Here is a 22,912-nt window from a genome sequence, read left to right on the forward strand (position 1 = left end):
TGCTTGAGATGTTGGTATTATAACAACATGAATCAGGATCACTGGCAAGATACCAAGATTTTTTTCCAAGGCCCAGTCACACACAGGGATCAGAGCGACAGAGCGATCCATATGGCAAGAAGTCAGTATTCAGCAGTCATTCTTAGCAGAATTTTGTTGCCTAGGAATCCATGAGAAGAGGGTTCTACTACTTAATTTTACATACACATTGAGTCCATACCTCAACAGTTTGCATAAATTTAAGGAAAAACAATTTTTTCAGCACATTCATAGATCAAATATCTGAGAATTTGATAGAAAGTGCTGTAAGCTCTGAAAAATTGTAAAATGTGTGATTAACAACCACACTGGTGTTTCAGGATCCAAATTTAATTCCTGCTTACCCAGAACATCATTGCTGTACATATATATCCCTTGCATTTTTCTTCTAAATTGGCCAGCTACACTATTTTCTCTCAAATTCTCTATTTTGTACAAAGAAGGTCATTTGTATCAGCACAATCTTACACACGTGAATTTTTTCTGTTCAACGCACAAAACAAAAATTCCTTTGCAATGAATCAAATGCAAAGTTATTTTTTATCAAAAGCTATGCTTAGTCATTTCTTTCCACTTTCAGACTCAACAGAAACGCAAAGTGAAGTGCATCTAGAATAGCAAGCCTTAGCTCCAGGATCTTGCACACTCATTCTGAAATAAGTATCAACTTTGTATTTCTTAGTAGCAAACACATAAAAAATCTCCAATTTCCTTAATATTATGTTTATGTATATGTAAGGGCTGCTCCAAATGTGATTTATTATTTTATTACATTGGCCCATGATGTCAAAGGCAGATGTTGGTGGTATGGCAGTAGAGATTGAACCTTCCCACCAATGTTCCATTACATTTCATTGCGATGTGACAGATGGCCGCAGAAGGGCAGTCTCACAAACGGTGTGTCTGAAGCAAAGGTGTGGAATTGAATTCCTCCATGCAGAAAAGATTATACTCACTGACATTTGTCACATTTTTGCTGAATGTTTCCGGAGACCAAGCAGTGGACATGAGCTCAGTGCAGCAGAGAATAGTGTGTTTCAGCAGTGGTGACACAGTGACAATGGGTCATCTCTACTGGTGGAGATTTTTTATGAGCATGGCATGCAGGCTTTTGTCCATCACTGGCAAAAATGCGCAGCTAATGGTGATGGCTCTGTTGAAAAATAGTGTTTTGTAGCTGAGATCTTTTCTTCTTTTATATCAACAAACAAAATTCTGATCATTCTGGCAGTGAAAGCTGACAGCATGAAAGTTTAGTCCAATAGATAAAAGCAGGTAAGCTATGCAATTTTTTTAATCAAAAAGCAAGTACTCAAGAAAGAGAAAATGCCACTCAGGTAACATAAAAATAGACAGCATAACATACTGACTGAAAACTGGAATAGATTCTTGTTCTATTTTTTTTCACATCGATATATAATAAGATTTTTGAAAAGAAAAAACAAATCACTATCGCATTCTGGCAAAAACTTTATCAAAGACTTAGTGCACAATTTATAAGCAGTTTAGCATCCCAATACATACATCTAGAGCCAGATATACATAGCAGCAAAGTTATTGCAAATGAAACTCATTCAAAGTTAATTAAGGCTTCTCTACACATGGAAACGTTCCTGATTAATTCCATATGGGGCTATTCTGATGAGAGAAGTGCCTCATTCCATTTTAGTTAAAAACAAGCTGGCTTGTTCTGGAATGATAATGCCTATACATGAACTTAATCAGAATAATTTGTAGACTATTTTAATTATTTGTGACTAAACAGGACTTAAAAAAAATGAGAGTTAATTTGTAGACTTTAATTCACAACAAGTTTTGTGCTTGCCTAATGGTGTGATTTTACGAATCAATTTGTAAGAGTGGTATCTTAAACTAAACATCTTATTAAAAAAAAAATAATTGGTAACAAGTGATATTTCATCATAATCCAGTGGGTATAATTAAAAAAAAAAAAAGGAAATATACCATATATATATAATATATAATAAAATATATATTTTATATATATATATACATATATATAAAATATACCGTATACGTTTCTGAAGATGGCTTCTAAGTTTCAGAAGTTGTGATGTGAGAGGACAGACACAACCACAAACAATCTAATCTTATTTCAAAGCCAAGACTGTTTGTTTCTTAGTCCACGGTGACTGCATGATAAAGACTACATCACAAAATGGCACACAGGACTAGAACTTCTCTGTTTTTCTGTTTTGTGAAACAAAGAAGCTTCTATGCAAGTCTATACCCTGGCTCAGAATGTCATCAGGCATATCACATTGGCTTTGTCCTGACACAAAGGATGGAGTGATATGCCTCATAGTGTTGAAATGGAAGGGGACAACAAGAAGAAGAAAATGCCCATAACAGAAGTTTTCCAGGAAGGGTCTCAGAGGAGGTTAGGCCACAAGACTGGCATTGCTGATAACATAATAATAAAACCACCTAGCATTTTTGGCATAATTTATGTCTAGACTGGCAATACTTTTCTAAGACTGATACATAGCCTGTTATCAGTACCTGCCATTCCTGTTCTGTTTCCTCTGACTCCAACATTTTTGAATGGTTGAAAAATAACAACGTTGGCTGTTTGTTCAGATGACTCATCACCAAATGGTATCGTGATCCTGTGTGGAGAAAAAATATGTATGTACATAAAAATACATACACTTTGATTTTATACAGCCCTACACACATCACCTCTGTGAAATATACTGCAATGATAATTCCTTATGTAGTGAGTATCCTATAGATTTTTAATTCATGGTTTAAATATATGATTTTCACCTACTAGATTTAAAGAAATTGTTAAGGATTTAAAAAATTGTCTCTTTCTACAATCAAATGATGAGTGGGGGAGTTGCAGGCAGTTAATGACTTCAGGTTTAGTGACTACCAGCTCTGCAACAAACAAAAAGTAGTATCCCTTTCTTATAAAAGTTGTATAATCAGAACTATCTGAATGTATTCGTTGGCTCCCTTTGGCAAAAGCATGCTCAAGCCCTTGTCCTTCCTAAAGAATTCTAGCTGTTTTAGGAAATATGCTTAAATACTAAGTTTGCAAAAGATTTTGCAGAATTTACTCACACAACAAAAATTTTTGCTATAGATATACTTGCTATACTGACTGCAACTTTTTCTGGGGGGCAGCGTATACGTTTCAGCTGGAAGTTCTAGTACAAATGCAGTTATACTGAACAACTTAATTGGTTAACACACGTTATTTCTCTTCTAGTGTAACACTGCTCACTTAAGAAAATGGGTCTTCCATCCCTTTTGTCATGTAGACAGCAGCCAACAGCACAAGGGTAGCTTTACCAGCAAGACTTTTAAACTGCAGACAGTCATATGCAAATAATCCCCAACCATTTACTACAGCTCCGTAAAAAGTCCGTAGTTATTGATTCAAATAGCTGTAAAACAGCCACTCAATAACCATACTACAGTTGACTGTTTCTTTGTGTAAGAAAGAAGACGAACAAGAAAAGCAGTGTTTATCGTAAATATGTCATCCCCCTACCGAGCTCAGTAGGTGCTAAATATCATTTATTGTCCTCTTCTTTTTCATTTCATTCGGGAAGAGGTGAAACTAATGGCATCTATAAATATATGCAAGCAGCCCAATGCCATACCAAATGCTGCTCTTTGGTGACTAGGGAAAGGTTTTGGGTGACTTAGTACATAACAGATGGGACATCATCTTCCTAAATGAGAGGGAAGCTTTAATCCCTGCTCTAGCAGGCAGGAGAGTCCTGCCATAAGCTGATAGGAAAGCAAAAAAAAAAAAAAAAAAAAAAAAGCGGGGGGGGGGAAGAGGGGGAGAATGTTCATATAAGGAACTCAGCACTGCGTATTCATATTAAGTAGCAGTTTCATAGGAGCAAAAGGGGCAAAGATCCACTCCTGTTCTTTCAATTTCCTCTTCATAGTGTCAACACATGGCTTAAAAACTTTGGAGGAATGTAGAATGCAGTTTGCTGGAATGTAAGAGTCTCAGTAGGCAGAGATCAATGCAGTAAGAGTCTCATAACTTCACCTAGAAATCAGGATCAAGAGATCTGAGAAACTGAACAGGCTTGTGGATTTTAAGTCATACACAGCTGAAAACAGCCCACAATTTGTCCAAGCTTCAAAAGAAGAATGGTAACTTGTAGATTCAATATGCAAAGTTTTCTTTATAGGGCTTCCCAATTTTGTATACCAGCATCCAAGAGCTTGGATATGCATATAAGATCGCAGCCCACATGTCAAATGCCTACGTGTTTTTTCATCCATTTCATCTCTTCAGCAGACAATGTGTATAGAAATAAAAAATGATCTAAACCAAAGCATTGGGTCAAATATAAAATGCAAAGTCTGCAGAAGCCCCTGCTTTGCTGAGGTCTGGTTTGCAATTTAAGCTATAAAGAATTAAAAGCAAAAAGGTATATTTGGACTCAGTGGCATAAGAGGATAAACATTTTAGTCCTCAATATAACTGCATGATGGGGATTTTTAGTGTTTCTCCAAAAGGAACTATCCACAGTATACAGTGTACCATGTGAACACCCACTAATTAGGCCCAGTGAAATCTTTCAGAAACCAACAGCTGGGCAAAAGATATGCTAAATCAAGGCCAAAATAATTCTCTGAGCCATGGGTGTTTTTCCATTCTGCTTTTTCCTCCTTTCTTATATAACACATGAAAGGGTGTTGCTCTGCTAGGAATTGACAGAATTACATTAGTAATGCCATTGTACTCAGTGAAACCTTTGTGTGTTGGACAGCACTTACATCCCTGTTTTAGCTTCTGCATGCTGTTGACAGGAGAGGCACTGTATGAGGTGAAGCTCCCCAAGAGATGAGACACTAAGCTACTCACACTTCTTGGCATGCTCAAGAAAGAAGTTTGCAGGGTTACACAAGAGGTGGTGAGAAAAGCAGACACTCAAGACTCCTCTTGCAATGCAAAAAAAACCCTACTTCTAAAACTTTGAGGTGTGTACAACTTGTAATTCACAGCAGCACTTGCCTGCCTGCTCAGTTCCAATCAGTTCAGTGGCTTCCCAGGTCTCAAAGCTGATTAAGTATGGAAATAAGGATGCAGCAAGGGGGAGACTGCTTTAAATACGTAAATAAATGAGTGAATGAATAATAGTCTTTAACACAATTAAAATCCCTGTCCTGTTTAATTACTAGTTCAAATAAAGACAGCCTTTTGGGCTTAAACACCTTTTTAGGGACTCACTTGAAGGAAAAGACCTAGATGTACCTACTTCTGAGCTGCAGCTCATTCAGTGGTCTTGTCACACTTAAGCAATTCCAGATTTCTGTTCTAGAATAGCACAAAACCTTGGGCGTTAAATGAAAGATAACGTGCTGCAGATGAAGCCTTGCTTGAGCACATGAGCAGGCCACGCAGGGCAGCAAGGGGTGGGGGTAGGGGGGAAGGGGGGAGGAGTGCGGAGAATCTGTTTAAACAGAAATGTGAGCTGCTACCCTGTGAGAGGCCGAACAAGTCACAGGCTGGTGCTGACACTCAATTCTAGCAGCCGTTGCCCTGAGGAGAAGAGCAAAGACAGTGCACAGATTTTCAGTCTGAAAGCTAGACAACTGGAGGTAGATATGACAACAGTCTATAAGGTCACAAATGGCATCGGTAAGGAGAAGAACTCCAGTCTTGGATGTGATCTCATGAATGAGATGAAACTAATTATCAGGAAAAAAAAAAAAATCATAGAATCATAGAATCGTTTGAGTTGGAAGGGATCCATAGAGGTCACCTAGTCCCACTGCCCTGCAGTGAACTGGGACATCACCAGCCAGATCAAGTTGCTCAGAGCTCCAGTCAGCCTGACCTTGAACGCCCCCAGGGACTCTACCACCTCTCTGGTCAACTTATTTCAGTGCCTCACCACCCTTATCGTAAAAATCTGGTTTTTTGTAGCCGATCTAAATCTGCCCTCTCCCAGTTTGAAACCATTTCCCCTCGTCCTATCACAACAGACTCTGCTAAAGAGTCGGTTCCTTCTTTCTTACAGCCCCCTTTTAGATACTGAAAGCTTAAGTACTTTTTCCAAACAGTGCCTGCTTACTTAGTTTACTCAGTTTACTCAGTGCCAAACTGCTCTGCATGCCCATGTTTAGTTCAGAAATGGTCAGAAAAACTTTCAGGAAAGATCACGTGTTATCAAAAACTATAAAGCTTTCTCAGTGGCCAAGGAGAAATGACAAGGAAAAAAATCACTGTGTTCTGGCTGTTTTTGCATCCATTCTCGGAGCGCTCCTGCAGGTTCTTGCAAACAAAGAGCGACTTCTGATCTGACCATACAGAGCCATCTTTAAATGTTCCTCTGTACTTGTACAATTCGTTCATATAGAATGTTTGGATTAAGAATATTTCATACCTGTACAAAACATAATATTTTTTTACAGTCACTCCACATGCTATAGTACAAATTAAATCAGAGACCCTTTCTTCAGCAGGAAAGTAATTCAGGTTAAATTTAATTAAATGGTCAGCATTTAAATACCTAAAACTAATCACAGTGAATTGCTAGTGTTAAATATAATCTTGACCACAGAACAAACTGATGTGATGATTTCAGCATTGCCCCAGCTGAGATTATGGGTTACTCAAGTATTATGGTTTAGATGCTGAATTTTCACTGAATTATTGTGTGCCTACTGTATCAAGTTTAATTTATTATCAGGCTAATTAAAGTGTTCTAAAATATTGCAGTTTCTAGAAAAACAACCCCTTAAGGAATTCCCGTGACAAGTCATTAAATTAATGTTCAAAATAATATTCTCATTTTCATCCAAGTCAAGGAGATAAAATATAACTAGAGACTGGAGAGCAGTCCCACAGTAAACGATTTGGGGGTTCTGGTTGATGACAAGTTGAATCTAAGTTAGCAGTGTACCCTGGCAGCCCAAGGGGCCAACTATACCCTGGGTTGCATCAGGCCCAGCATGGTCTGTGCATGAGGGAAGGGGCTGTGCCTCACAGCCCTGCACTGTGCAGCCTCACCTCGAGCACTGGGTGCAGGTTTGGGTACCACAATATAAGAAGGACAGAAAGCAATTAGAAAGTGTCCAAAAGAGGGCTGCAAAGATGGGGAAGAGTCTAGAGGGCAAGATGTACGAGGAGAGGATATTCTATGTTTCTATGATTAATTTTTCATGAATTTTACACATCCAGAAATTTACTGTATTTTTTTAAGAACCTCATAAAACACAACAAAGTCTTGCACCTGGGGAGGACACCCAGCTGGAAAGTAGCTTTGCAGACAAGGATCTTGGGGTCCTGGTGGACACCAAGTTGAACATGAGTCAGCACTGTGCCCTTGATATGAAGACTAATGATATCCTGGGCTGCATTAGGCAAAACATTGTCAGCAAGTTAAGAGAGGTGATCCTTCTCCTCTAGTCAGCACTGGTGAGGTCACACCTGGAGTGCTGTATTCAGTTTCAGGCTCCCCGGTACAAGGGAGACACACTGGAGAAAGACCAACAAAGAACTAACAAGATGATAAAGGGACTGGAGCACCACTCCTATAAGGGAAGGCTGGCAGAGCTGGGGCTTTATAGTCGAAAGAGAAGGCTCAGGGTGATCTTTTGACATGTATAAACCTGAAGAGAGAAAGAATTTGGAGTCGGGTTCTTCTCAGTGGTGGCAAGTGCCAGGACAAGAGGCAATGAGCATGAACTGGAACACAAGAGATGATGTCTGAAAATCAGAAACACTTTTTGACTATACACGTCATGGAACACTGGCAAAGGTTACCCAGAGGCTGTGCAGTCTCCTCCCTGGAGAGACTCAAAAGCCACCTCGATATAGACCAAGGCAGCCTACTGTGGGCATCCCTACTGGACTCGGCTGAACCAGATGACCAGACTGAACCAGATGACCTCTTAAAGTTCCTTCCTACCTCAGCTATTGTATCTACAGAAATACTGAACCCTTTTCAAGAGGATGCCTCAAAACTATCTTGCTATCTATCTATCTATCTATACATATTTTTTTGAAAGTAGTATTTGTAGCACTCCTTCGAAGACAGGTATCTTCCACTTAACAGCAAGCAGGAGATAACTGTTCCTTAAGAATGCTTCTAGTTAGGGCCATAATAGAGGTGTAAAGACGGCAATTGCCCTCCACTCCTCCCCCCTCCAAAACAACAACAACAACAAAAAAAAAAACAACCCAACCTGGTGTCTGCTCTATTTTGGCATAATGAAACAAGCTTAGTTTCAGCAGCTATTACAAGCAGATTTACTCTTTTTGTGCTTAAGAAATAATGGTACTAATGTGTTGCCACTCTTGAAATCAAATATGAATCTATTAAATTGAAAAAGATAAGTATTTTCCTTTCACTGGTGGATTTTATTTTCAAGGTTTCAGCCATTTGAAACAAAAATGGAAAAGAGCTGATGCAATGTTGTAGATCATCCTTTTTTTTTTTTTTTTTTTTTTTTTTCTTCTTTTTCCTTCCCCAGTGATGAGGGTGGTGAGACACTTGGACAGCTTGCCTAGAGGCTTTGTGTGCCCCATCATTAGAAGTGTTCCTACTTGGGTTGGTCAGTGCTTTGAGCAACATGCTGTAGTGAAAGATGTCCCTGCCCATGACAAGGAGGATGGACTAGAATGTCTTCAAGGGTCCTTTCCAACACAAATCATTTTTGATTCTATTAAAAGGACATTTGTTGCATGAAAACCTATGCAGATGCCTGTGTTTAGATAGTACAGTAGCCCTACTAGCTTTATCAAAATTCCTCCTATAGTGAACATAAATATAACTTTTTTATAAGAGCTTCTTCTAAACCAACTCTGGGTCCAAGTATACCTGGTGCAGCAAGCTATTCTGGATTATTAGTGTCAGCATCCAAAAAGGTGCGCGTGTGCTAAAAACGATAGGGGAATTAGACCAAATAAAGTCACATGTGAGAAAGCAGCTTGCTTGTTATATGCACTCCAGTTGATCAGTTTAACTTCGGACTTTTTTTTCTCCTGGATTAATCAGTCTTATACCTTTGACGTTTACACAATGTTGCTAAGCTAGCACAGTCAGGAGTTGATTTTGTCACAGCATCCATGAAGTTTCCTCCCCTAGAAGCGTCTGAAAATCTAGATATATTCTCAACAGAAGAAAACAATGAGTATTCAAAACCAACTTCCAAAGGCAGTGGAAGCACCTTATTAACATTGAAAAAGAAAAGCTTCCAGAGACGTTTACTTCTAGAAAGATCTTACCAGCCCAGTGAGGAGACAACAGGCATTATGGTGTAATGGAACCAGCCTGCTCCGGAGTATCCATATAACGTCGTTGTGAGAAAACATTGCTAAAGTGTTCAGCTTTACCTCAAAGTGTGCAACCCTAATTAAAGCCTCCTAAGCGTATAACGCAGCTCTTCTGACAGAAAGGCGCTACCACTACGCTCTCTCAACAGCAGGGCCTCAAACAATGGCCCCACATAATCTCCTAACAAAGGAAAAAAGTTACGGCACTCTTCGCCCTTCGTCTGCAGCCCTCTCCTGAAACACACCGAGGACTCAACCCTCCCCACACGGCCGCCGTGCTGTGCGGGCCGGACCAGGCCAGGTCAGCGGGGCGGGTGGGGCTTTCCCCGCCCCTTCCCTCGGGGTCTACTTAAGGAGAAGAGCGGCCGTCGAAAAGAGCTGCTTCTTTCACACCCCACCCCTCTTCCCCTCTAAGAAAGAAAAGAGGGGAAAAAAAAAGAAAAAAAAAAAATTGGGGTTCTTCAGCGTATGTTTTCCCAACGCTCCTATTGTCTTAAAGGCCTCGTTTGTTTTTGAGTGTGTGGGTGCTGTCACAGCTCCGGGGAACGATGGTAAGTCGGACGGGGGATAACGGGGGAACGGTGGTCGGGCGGGTGGAGAGTGGGCTGTGAGATGCGCTGGTCCGGGGGGCAGCATAGCGGCAGTGGCGGGGCGGGGGACGGGGATCCCAGCAGCTGTGGCGCTGCAGCCTCATAACGCCGTGCGGAGCCCCCGAGAATTACTGCCTTTTACAATAGGTTCTAGAATTTTACACGTTAGGGTGTGAATTTTAGTGATACTGCGGGAAAATGATAATAAAATAAGGCTGAGGCGTGAGTTGGTGTCGTGGTCGGAGCCGTGGTGTGAGGACTTCGAGACGTGAGACGCGTCATGCTGCGAGCGGCCATTTTGTGACTCCGGGCACAGTCACGGCACTTCTATCCGCCGCCTCCGATCTGCTTGGGCGCGGCGTGACGCCTTGCCCTGCTACCGTGGGCTCTCCAGCAGTTCCGACTGTCCTCAGCCTTTTGGCATTTCCCCCCTTAGCCCTTTTTGTTAGCCCGTTTCCCGGCGCCGAGCTGTTAAGCCGCCCGAGCGGACCGTTGTCTCTTCGGAGCGCCGGCCCCACCCGGCGGTTTCCGGCAGCGCTCCGCGGTGATGCTGCCCGGCCCCGCACGTGCCCGTTCTGTGCAAGGTGCCCTTCGTCTTCGAGAATATTCTGCCTGATGTGGCCCCCGTTAGGGCGAAGCCTGGCGTCGCCGGATCCGGGTACAGTTCTGGTTGGTGCTAAACGTGTGCAGGGAAGGCAGCCGTAAAGCGTTCCTATCGAGGTGACTGTGCTCTAGTATATGAGCAGGCAGCTGAAAAGCTGAAACTGTTTGCAGGCAGCACTGCTTTAAAAGAGATTCCTTATTTTCGGCCTTTTTTTTTTTTTCCACTAAGAACGGTATCTGCTATTGTAAGGCTGACACCTCAGCGGCTCGCAGGCAGCCCCGGGTAGCGGAGTTGAGCAGCGCTGCTGCGTGGCTCCCCCTGCCGCCTCCGGCCGGACGCAACGCCCCGGAGCCGCCGCCATCTTCTCCTTCCGCAGCGGCTGCCATGGCGACCGTAGGCGGGTAGCGGGCGTGAATACGGCGCTGAATGCCCCTTAGTTTAAATAAACCCCGTGTGAGTTCAGGGAGGAAGCAATCCGAGACATCGGGAAGCAGTGCTTCTGTGGCCAGAGGGAAAATAAAGGCTTTCTTTCCCCAGACGCAGTTGCGGGCATCACTCAGGCACTTCCACCTCTTTGTTTACTGACCCCTGCTGTAATTCAGGGGTTATTCCATTTTCCTGCCTTGAAGTCGACGCCCTGTGAAACAGTGCAAAGACTAAATTACTTAATTCCCCTTGTGATAGAGGAAAAGGGGTAGGTGGGAAGAAATTTAAGTAGGTTGAAAAACTGAATGAATCGTGAGTCTCCTCACAGCTGGAAACTGGTTTTCAAAGTTGCTTTGTGAGCTGCGGAGATAGAGAAGCTCTGCTTAAGGTATTTTTGAATGATTGGGTCACTTCAGTTGCACTCGGTGATCCTTACGGGTCCTCTCCAGCTAAGGTTATCCTATCATTCAACTGGTGCTTCATGGTACTTCATGGTACATAATTCATCTGTTAAAGTGTAGCGTTTTTTCCAGTTTTGGGAATTGGAAATGGCTTTGGATACTGATCCAGCAGCAGTGCGGTTTGCCTGTAGTATGCACAGAAGTAAGGCAGCTATGGGTATTAAAATAACAATAACATTTTATGCTGATAAAATAAGGGTGATGCTTTGTTTGATTTTACAGAAGTTTTCCATTGTAGTACTGAAGACTTCTAAAGTAAATTCAAAAGGAAAAAGACGCTGTTTCATGTCTTCATACTATGATAACTTTTTCATCATGTTCATCAGTAGCTCCTTCTTATGTTCTGAGAAATAAGTGTATTAAAGCCTCTTAAAGCTTATTTTTGATATTGAAATGTTTGTCACAGTGCCTAAGGAGCCTATTTGCCCCTTTAGATATTTAGTGAAGAAGGGTTAAAGAGCTGTATTTTCTTTGAAAGTTTTATCCTGCAATGTTATTGTGAGAAACTAACGATGTGCTTCCATGGTAGCCAAGGCTGTTTTTTACCTGCTTGTCAGCATTATGTGTATGCCGACCCACTTTCTTGTGCTGATTCTGGCTCTCCTGGGTGCATTTGCTGTGAGCTGCTTCCTGCTTAAAGTTGCCAGAGAGCTTGCACAGCCGAGTGAATGCTTTCTTTGAGCTTCGGTCACTGAAACAGGTCCAAAAAGAGGGAACAGACGTTAACAGGTCAGCTGTAGAGTTGGTCTCATGTTTGAGTTAAAATGTTCTTTATCTGGGGGTATGATGAAATAAGTGGTCTCCAGCTCTCCTCTTATTTTCTTCTTGCTGTGATGTGCTCTCATGCTAGAGCAAGTGTTTACACAACTGCGGAATGAGCTTGGATCAGAAGCAGATGTATCTGAAAATTGCAACCATTTTTCGCTTGTGAAATGTAGGGCCCTATTCCCTTTGCAGTGGTATAAAAAGCTGTCCTGGTACAATAAGAAGGAAGGGGGAGGACTGTTCTTTATCTCTGTACAACAGAAGTAACCTACTACACAGTTTCCAGTCGGTAGCATATAGTTGGTGAAGTAAATGAGTTGCATACAAGTACGTGGTACTGGATGTGATGGAGCCAGGTACTTCAAGCTCCAGCTTCATGAGATGCTGTTGAACTGTGCCTCTCAGAATGGGTATTTTCCATCTCCATTTCTTCTGCATCCACTGAATCTCAGGTGGATCTGATGCTTATCTGATAGCACAGTAAGCTGATTCTGTTGTCTAAAATAACACAATACTAATCTAGTCAAAACTTGATCTCAGTGCTATTCCTTCTTAGAAACTAAGCTTAGTGTGAACTGACAGCTGTTAGATCTTGTGCAGAAGAGGTGTAAGAGAAGAGATGTGGCAAATTGTCTTTGCTTTTTAGGGGTTGTCTCGTGTTAATTTGATTCAGTCATTCTGAAATCATACTTGTGGAAAGCTGAATTCTACTTTTGGCATTTCTTAATTGCTGGTTGAATCGTGCCACATGGACAGATTGGTTCTTGTAATTTTCTTACTCCCTTATTGGATGTCCAATTTGAATGAACATTGATCATTTGCAGCTGCAGTTTAAATAACTCTGTGTTAAACGTATAATTTGTTACATTGAAAAATGGGTGCTAGTGATTGTAAATTATTAGTAGGTTTCAAAGTATTAGTAACCTCAACTAAATCAAAAGATCTGCATGTCTGAAATAGGGGTAATGCCACACCAGTTGAGCTGTAAGGAAAAAGTTATTAATGTTTTGATCTGTCTTGATACAGAGAAATGAGCACTACTGAGATGGTCAAAGTAGTTTTTTTCTACAAGGTAGGTAAAGAATGGCACGCACGTAGAATCATTTATTCAGTTAAGATGAGGAACCAAAGTCTCATCTGTATGGTCGTGTATTTGTAAATATTTTTGTATAATGTTTGGAGTTTGTTTTAGAGTATGGGACACATCTTGGTGGCATCAGCAACAAGAAATGGAAAATTGCATGTAGTCTGTGTGAGCAAATGATTCCCTCTATAAACATTCATACATAATCCATTTTCCTCTGATCTGAATTGAATGAGAAACTTTGAGATGTGAGTTTGGTTCAAGTCAAAAGGTGCGTGTGGAATGTGGGTGTGCAAAGCACATGTTGGCTGTGGTTACTGCATGACACCGTGCAGATACGTGCAGTGCTCTGGTGCTTGCCACTCTGACACAGGTTCACAGTCATTCTTACTTCTCTTGTAGTTAAATTGACTAAAATTTATTTTCTGAAGTGCAGATAAATGGTGTGAATATTCGATCAAGGTTGTGTTATCTACCTCACAGTTAAATTGTAGTACAACTCTGTACCATTGTTCTAAGGAGTTTCATAAGCTTTACTCACTTGTTGAGCATTTCACGCTTTTGATCAGGAAAATGATGGAATTTATTCACTGGATAATCAATTCACAGTAAAGAATTGAAGAATTTCTTGCTTGTATCTAAAAGGAATTGTGTAAAACTTCGAGGTGAATAATTTTGGGGCTGTCCTTGTAAGTTGGGTGGTAGCAACAATGGTTGTGAGGCTTCCAGTCAGGCAAGGCTGCTTAGTGTAGCCTAGCTGGAGTCTAGATCTGAAGTCTTAGCCTCAAAGAAGGGTTGGTTCAAACTTGTCCATATGAATGTTCCATTTGCAGTAAGTACTTCCTTTATATAACTGGAGAGATGCTATTGATATTTGTGGTCTCAAACTGTATCTAGATGAAGGCTTACCTAGAAGCATATTATAATGTGACTGAGATGTTCCTGTTTAACCTTTTCAGTCTGCAAATACAGAAGCCCAGTGTGGAAGTGTCTCAGAGGATAATACCCATCTGTCAACAACCTGCCAAGGATATGTTTTACCAGAAGGAAAAATCATGCCAAATACTGTCTTTGTTGGTGGAATTGATATAAGGGTATTTATATGCTTTCAATGTTTTTAAACTACGTATGATATGCTTTAGTGGGAAAGAAATAGGAATTTTGACTTCTGGAGGGCTTTCTTAATTGAGTCTTTACTGATCTTGAAATAATGCATTATGGTAAGAGAACTTTGAAACTGACCAATAAGATTTTCCTGGAACATTAGGAGATGTTTTAAAGCAACAAGTACCATTTTTAAACTCAGCTGTAACAGTTCACTGTGTCTGTGAAGTAGTTCAAGACTCTGTTTCTTTTAGATGAATGAAGCAGAAATTCGGAGTTACTTTGAACAGTATGGTACTGTGAAGGAAGTGAAAATAATCACTGACAGAACTGGTGTTTCCAAAGGGTGAGCAGAATGTCATTACTTACTGCTTATATGGATGTAATCCTAACATGAATGTTGTCTGTTGATCAGTAGTTGCTCGCTTACTGTGCTTAAGCCTTTCAAATTAAGGTGAATTGAAGTGAAACATGTAAAACTACACTGATCTTAAATCTGTTCAGTCTTACAGTTGAGAACAGGACAGATTTTATGTTGTTGGTGTACCTGTTGAGGGAAAATAGTGTTACTGTCACTTAACCAATGGGAGCAAAGCATAAAACTTAGTGGATGCTTGTGAAGGCTGTTCTTTCAGAGGTTGAAACTTGTTGACTTTTTCTGATGGCCACAGCAGTTAAGCATCAGTGTAATACCACTGATGTAACAGAGAGGGAGTAGACTTTCATTGGGGCTGTTGGACTGCAGTCTGATTGCTCAGGGGTAAGTTAGAGGCAACCAAACTGCTTCAGGTGGTGAGTGAAACTTAAGGGATGGTAGAAAGTTACAGAGAATTCCCATTGGGTATGTAGAAGGAACTCTGATCTATAGTGAAGAACTTAAGATGTTTGGACTCTGCCCAGTTGAGTTCAGAGGAAGGCTCTCCCAGCTTTGAAATTAGACTTGTTTTGCAAGGAAGACTTCACCTCTAAAGGTGTGCTAATTGTTTTCTGTTACTCTGAGCAGATTCTAAAAAGTATCATTTCTTTTTCATAGGCAATGAGCTGAAAATATTGAGCTTAATGACCCTTGCCTGGTCTTTGTGGTAAATTCTAATCTGTGATTAGCAAGCATATGTTCTGATCATTGGTAAATTGCATATTCCATCGATTGACATACTCTACAGCTCTGAGTATTGTCTCCAGTATTAAGGCTTGAATAAACAACAGGTACTGAGATAAATTGAAAACCTCTTTTGGGATCACTTCCTCCAACAGTGCAATTATTCCTGTAGTTCCTCCTTTCATTCAAGCCTTTGCAATAAGTACAGAACTTAGTACATCATAATTAATGGAGCTTTTGGATTTTTGGTGCTACTAATGTTAACAACAGAACTCGTTTGAGTAACTTTAATGGGAGAATATTGAATCTGGCATTTAATTCCTTTCATTTCACCCAGTGTGCTGTCAGCAGCAAATGCACTTTGATGTTGAATTATATATTAATGTCCTGTTAATATCAGTTAATGTTCTTTTAACTGTTTTAGTTTAAAAAGAAAAAACTAACAGCTACCAAAAAAATCAAAACGTAGTAGTTGAATGATATATTTTTTCTTTTCAGGTATGGATTTGTTTCATTCCTGGACACTGTGGATGTTCAAAAAATAGTAGAAGTAAGTTCTTTGTCAAGTTGTCAGAAGAACCTTCTCTATGCAGTTGTAGGTGTGGTTAGGGGAAAACAGTCCTATTGAGGGAAGTAAAAAGAAAAAAGAGACTAGAACTGCCCTGAAGTAAATGTGCTTAAATATTGTTGTGACTTAACCCAGTGGGTTGCAAAGTACCTCACTGTATTTTAGTCACTGCACTCCTCCCCAGCCTTACGGGAAGGAAGATAATTTAAAAAAAAAGAATAACCAACCCAAAAAAGCACCACAAAGTAGAGCTTGTGACTTGAGATGAAAGCTATTAACTAAGAGAATAGGAAAAGGAAAAATGGGTACCAGTTGTGATAATTGTGTGTATATATGTAACTGTTATCCTTTACATGTGTATATAAAAGACAAATGATACACAAGCAATGCTCACCACCCACCAGGTGATGCCCAGCTGGTCCCTGAGCAGTGGCAGGCTGCCTGATGAATTTCTCCCCTTTTCATACTTTTCTTGTACATGACATCATATGTTACAGAATATCCCTTTAGCAAGTTCAGGTCAGTAGTCCTGATTGTGCGCCATCCCAGCTCCTTGTGTCCCCTGCAGTGCCACTGGTGGCAGGACAGTAGGAGAAGCTGGGAAAACTAAAATGGTTCCATGCAGCACTGCTCAGCAACAGCTGGAATCATCAGTATGTCTCAGTCAGTGTAGTTTTTTTCCTAAAACCAAAACAAAGCAGCATACTAGACACTGAAGGAAAGCAACCCTATCCCAGCTGAAAATAAAATATCTGCTGCTGTTGCTGCATGCTTTTTGTATATTAAGTCAGAAACAAAATTAATGTAGTCCTGGTGTTGGTGTGATTTGAAGTCTTGGGTCTTTTGGAAGATTTGGGGGAAGAAAAGTGGCTGCATACGGAGGCAGTGATAAAACAGAACAGAGATTGGCTTGGATAGTGTGCATAAAACAGAATGAAGACTGGCAGTCAGTAATTAAAATAATTTAAGGATACAAGGTTTGTGAAGTTCCTGAGTGGATACAGAGAGCATTACAGGAGATTAAAGGTAAAAGGCTTAGCAACAAGGAAAAGAAGGGAGATGGAGGCTCTTTGAAACTGTATGTGAGTTGGTGATACTGTAGTACGGAAATAAATTATGGTTTCCTGGAAGTTAAACTGACCACCCACCTTACTTATTCTCCAGCTTATGGAGTAACTTATTTTTCAGTCACAGATCAGTGTCCATGGTAAAAGGCTGAAACTGGGACCAGCAATTAGAAAACAACAAAACTTGTGTAAGTATATATGAAGTCAGATTATAAGTTTAGTTTTTCTGTAATTAAACATCAGTGTTCTTGCAAGTCCTTTTTTTTTTTTTTTTCAGTGTAGTGTGCATGTTGTACATGATGTCAGTTCTAAATCACAGCCTCACTGTTTGTGGGGTGTACAGTTTTGATTATAAAATTGAATGAAGATTGGGAGCACAGTAGCTGAAAATGCAGTATGGTTAAGTCACTGGGCTGAATTTAAAAGTCAAAATGTTGAAAAGCTTTTTGCATGTTGAATTCAAATATTTATGAAATACTCCTTAATATGTTTTAATGTTTTTTTTTTTTTTTTTGTCTTAAAACAAGGTTCTTATGTGCAGCCTAGACCATTAGCTTTCAATCCTCCTGCACCACAATTCCATAGTGTATGGAGTAACCAAAATACAGAGACCTACGTGCAGCCTCAAGCTGTGATGAGCCCGCTAACTCAGTATGTACAGGTAAGGTTATTGGTGCTGCTGTTTGGGAATTGCAGTGCAATGTTCATGAAAGTGTAAGCTATGTACACCTTCTCAAATCCGTATAAAGGTTCCAATCTCATCTTACCTGCTCATTTTTGTCTTGTATTTCCCAATAAAGGTCTTAATTTAAAACTATTTAAACTCCTAACAGGCCTGAAAAATTAATTTAATCATTCTTTATAAAACAAAATGCAGGAAGATGGTACACTTTTGATTTTGAAAATAAGAACTCTTGTAGGTAGAGCATTCAATTAAATAACAGTTCTTCAGTGGTCTTGCTGCTTGTCATGCATCCAGATATTTACTGTGTTATTGTCTTCTTGAAATAAACCACAGGCTTTAAAATCCAGTGTTTTCAAGTAGAAGTTGGCGTGTTTCTCTTATCTCCTACCAAAGCAAATCCTTGTATTTTTGCTGCCTTTGTAGGGACACTTGTGCTAGTCACAGCCGATACCATAACACCTTCCTTTGAACTTGAATTAAAAAAACAACTTTTGTTTTGTAGACGTATGCATATAGTTCACCAGCTTTATTGATACAGCAGCAAGTTCCTGTAGGATATCAGCCAGCATACAACTATCAGGTATGTAATTCCTTAAGTTGGAGCAGTAAGGTTGTTGGGACTTGCAGCACTATGGGTGTTTTCAGGGAGAAAGAACCTTTTAAGGAAACCTAACAGTTAAACCAGTTTCATGTCACTAGATTAATGATACTGATGAAAATATTGAAAGGTGGCAACATCCATTTCAAACAAAATGATCATTTAGAGTTGTTTTGCTTATGGGAGGAAACTTTGTGCTTGTGCACTGTAAACAAAATCAACTATTTATGCAATAAACAACTGCTAGTCAGATTTAAAATTGTGGGATATATTCAAAGTAGAAAAGTGTTCTCTTGAGCTGTAAAAATGTACAGAAAGGTACTTAGTAGCCATTTTTGAGCTTGTAATGAAATGTGTAGGCTGTCTTTGTTCTTGCAGACTAAATGAGGTAGATTAGTAACTGTGGAAACTGAAGGTGTGAGATGTTTCGTCTGCATGGCTGCTGTGATTGCACTTGGTTCTTTTCCTAATCTTTAGCTATGTTAAATTTGGAATGAGAAAAGGTAGGAGGCCGTTGGAATTTGTGGTGGGACAGACTTTGTGCTGAGTACTGTGAGGTCCACATGAAAAAGATACCATGCTGCACTAAGAACTGTAAGAATGAAAAAATCCAGGTGTGAAGTATGGTGTGTGTATATATTGTGCCTCTTAAAGAGCAGTAATCTGTGTGGGAAATGGATAGATAAAAGCTGATTATTCTTCAATTCCTGTTTAAGGCTCCACCACAATGGATTCCTGGGGAGCAAAGAAACTATGTTATGCCTCCGGTAAGTCTGCAGGATTTACTTTGAGTTAAGTGTTTTGATACTTAAAAAAAAAATAAAAATAAAAATCAGACTGTTGGTTTTCCAGGTCTGTGTGGAATCCAGTCTATGCAACTCTGTAGTTGCTGACATAAATAGTTGTTTAGGCCTTCCTTGTGATGTGTTAGTTTAGAAGTTGTATGACGGAACTAGAACTACCAGTTTTATATCGTTAGTAGCTAGTGAATTCTGGAATTTTAATGTGGAAACAAGATTTGTTCTTCATGCAAAGCTGAAGGAAGGATAACGTCTAATGCACAAGCTGTATTTTTAAGATCTGTAAAATACTACTGGTTGTTCCAGTTCTTTTGCAGACTGTAAAAATCTTCAGAATATTTTTCCCTGCAGATAATGTTTTTAGTTCAAGAGCTCTTCTGAGCAGTTAGTGAGGTTGCTACAGACTAGGTGGCTGATGGCTTCCAAGGATATAACTTCTTGTGACTTCACACAAGTGACATCCACAAGAGAGGAACACTATACGACATTTCTTTAACAGGATTGGCACTGGATCTTAAACTTGCATCTCCTATTCCTCAGTTCAAATACTGTATTTTTAGAGTGCTGTTTCTATGAAGTGTTTTAAGAGCTATTATCTTTCAAGCTTGTTCCCAGCAGATGTATATAGACTCTGGAAGGTAAACGTGGGAGAGGTGAGAGTCAGAAAACAAAACTTCATGCGTATATATTGCTCTTGGCATTCATGTATTGTCTCTGATCATATTAGAAGAAAACTTTATTATTACTTAGTTCAAATCATGTGCTCTCAGCTTTGTTTTCAAGCATGTCTGTATTTCTGTTAGTGAGGGAATGTATTTGCTAAATAATTTTGACAACAAAACCTATATATGGAGGACGTGTTGAGGAACTAGCTTTCAAAAGCAATTACAGTGATGAGGAAAGACACGTATTTGAAAGTATTCTTTTTGGAAGGGGATAGAACTGTCTTTAAAACAGGTCAGGATACAGTTATCCCCTTCTGTGAAGCTATACCAAAAGGTTAAGGGTGGCTTTGCCTCTTGGTAGGTGGGAACGAGTGACAACATAGTTATGCATACTGTGCTGTCTTAAATATGCAGGTTTATACTTCGGTAAACTATCACTACAGTGAGGATCCAGAGTTTATACAGACGGAATGTGCTGCTCCAGAGCCCACACAGTTGTCTGGTAACAGTACACAAAAAGTAAGTTTTCTCAGAGCATTTTTTACTGTTAGACCTGTTCCCATGTTTTTTGTGTGTGAGGGCTACGTGGCTTACGTGGCTTGAAGAGGTCTCCTGACCTCTTCATCTTTTCTAGAATTAAGTTTGTAATCATCATTTCAGCCATTGTTTAATCCACTGTAATTTCTGCATGATTTCAGAAGGCTATCTTGCTTTCTTGAAGCTATTAATACTTAGTCTGTAGTGTAGGGCTGTGTAAAATGTGATCACGTCAAGATGTTCTTAATCTGGTAAAGAACTATTGAAGAATTACAGGTACTAAAATGGCAGATTGGGTAACACTTCCCATCTTACTCAGGTTTATGAGTCTCAAAATGTAGATGGGTGAAATTTATTACTCTCTTATCTGCTTGCTTTTGTAGAAAGGTATCTCTATTTGGCCAGCAGTTGGTTCTGAATTCCTTTCTTTAAAGAAGGCTATTGCTCTCCTGTCTGCCTCTTACACAGCTCTGTACTGGCTTGTCGCTGATAAAAACATTTATGTTGTAAATGACAACTGGGAGCATTGAAAGCAATTAACAACATTAAAGGGAAAAATTCAGGGAGAAAACTGAAAGGACTTCTGAGTGAAGTGTAAACCCTGTGACAGACTCACTGCTAGTAGTAGGGCAACTGATAGAATTATTATAGAGGCATCTCTTTTATTTCAGAAGTCTGTGGACAGGAGCATACAAACAGTAGTATCTTGTCTGTTTAATCCTGAAAACCGCCTGAGGAACAGCTTTGTATCACAAGAAGACTACTTCAGGGTATGTAGTGGAAGCAAAACTAAATCTCTGAAAGCAGCTGATCTTAGCTTTGTTCATATACAGGACACCATAAAGACAAAGATTGATCTGTACTTGCTTGAGTTCTTATTTTTTGCATGTGCACTGAGATGAATGAATGGTTAGCTTTCAGTTGGTTAATACTGAAAGAAAATTGCAGAAATTGAGTTCAGTGGATTTAAGTGCATTGATAGAATGCTGCATGAGAACTGCTGAGCAGTCAGCTATTGGGTATTTAGAGCTAATCATCCTTCAGGAGCAACCTGCTGAAAGGTAAGCAAATTGCATCTTGTGAACAAGAGAACAGAGTTACATGGTTATGGTCTTTTCTCCGCTTAAGTACTCACTGTGGATGTCTATCTGTACTTTAGCTAAAAAGTAAATTTCTACAATAGAGTGTAGTTAGATCAATACCTGGTCATCAGTACCTGGTATTAATGGGAAGTTTTTTGCTGTGCATTCAGTCTTCAGAGAGGCCTGATTACATTCCCTTCTTTTATATTAGGGTTTCAACATTATGCCTAAAAGCCTGCTACTTTTTTTCTGTTTGTTTTAAAAAGACAGATGTGAACTAGACACCTGTACTGTGAAGCCAGAATAGAGAAGCTGTGTTTGACAGATTTAGAGAGGACTGAGTAATACAGAGAATGTCTTGAGATATTTGTGATGCTTTTGTTGCTTTGTTGCAATTGTTGTCTAGAAGCATGGTTTTTTGTTTTTTTTCTCCTATTCCAGGAGAGGAGGGCGCATCACTTCAGAAAAGGAAGAGCAGTGCTCAAAAGTGTTTGATCAACAAAGACTTTGAAGTACATAAATGTATTACTTTGATGTTCTTACAGTTCAGTTTAGTAAGATGTGTAGTAAAAAGTGTAACCTTTTTTCAGAAAGTTGCTTCAAGTTGAAGTTTGTGTTCCTGTTTTACCTGTTCCAGTATAGCTATTTTTGCTTGAGAAGTTTGAAGTTGTAGAGTTGAAATGCTTCCAGGTTTTATTACTAGCTTGCATGCTTTTCCCACTAACTAACTGAAATGCTAATTTTAAAGAACTTACATGGGGAAGGGGAAAAGAAAAACACTCTTGGTTTGTTTGGTACATGTGGATTTTCTTCTGAGCTTTAAGGTACAGTTTGTTGCATGTTAAAATTTAGTTCTTACTAAACCACAATTTTAAGTTACTAATGTCAACCAGTTACCTCTTGCAGTTCAAAAGTTGAAGCAGTTCCTTGTCCAAGATGGAGTATTTTAAAACTGAGCTCTTAATCAGTGGAACAGAAGATGTCAAGGTGTAACTCAACTGAAGCCCCTTTTAAGTCCTGGTTCTCTTTAGATACATAATCAATGTCTTTGTTGGCTAATGACAATTTATCTGTGTGAATACTAGAATTCCTGTATGTAACTTAAGATGCAAGAATGTAATTAGTTACGTTGGCTGCTCAGGGGAGTATGATTTTTTTTTTTTTTAACTGGATTAATTTTAGCAATACCTGTATCTTAAAATTGTGAGAAAATACTGCATTTAAAATATGCCTAACTTTGTGATGCAAAGTGTTAATCAAAGAATACATGTAAGCATATTTTAATAATAATTATGTAGATTTTAGTCATGTATTTTGAAACAATAAATTTTTTTATTTTGACTTAACCTTCCTGGTGTGAGTGACATCCTAATATAATACTTAATTTTAAGCTGCTTTGAGAAAGGCATGCAGCATAGTATTTATTGAAGGAATTGAAGATCTGTTGCTATAAGC

At 39.5% G+C, this 22,912-nt stretch overlaps 1 protein-coding gene across 1 annotated transcript; it reads left to right on the plus strand.

Annotated features, from left to right (window-relative positions):
* Positions 1 to 10,527: 10,527 nt before the first annotated feature.
* Positions 10,528 to 21,952, plus strand: DAZL (deleted in azoospermia like; the record flags this gene model as incomplete). Its single annotated transcript, XM_079538376.1, has 11 exons — positions 10,528 to 10,581; positions 14,212 to 14,346; positions 14,611 to 14,702; positions 15,954 to 16,005; positions 17,212 to 17,278; positions 17,618 to 17,751; positions 18,278 to 18,355; positions 19,090 to 19,140; positions 20,253 to 20,357; positions 21,047 to 21,145; positions 21,899 to 21,952. The coding sequence occupies 11 exons, from the start codon at positions 10,528 to 10,530 to the stop codon at positions 21,950 to 21,952; spliced, it is 921 nt and encodes a 306-aa protein (XP_079394502.1).
* Between the last annotated feature and the right edge of the window lie 960 nt (positions 21,953 to 22,912).

This window comes from Tetrao urogallus, assembly GCF_951394365.1.
Source record: "Tetrao urogallus genome assembly, chromosome: 7".
In the NCBI taxonomy this organism is placed as follows: Eukaryota; Metazoa; Chordata; class Aves; order Galliformes; family Phasianidae; genus Tetrao; species Tetrao urogallus.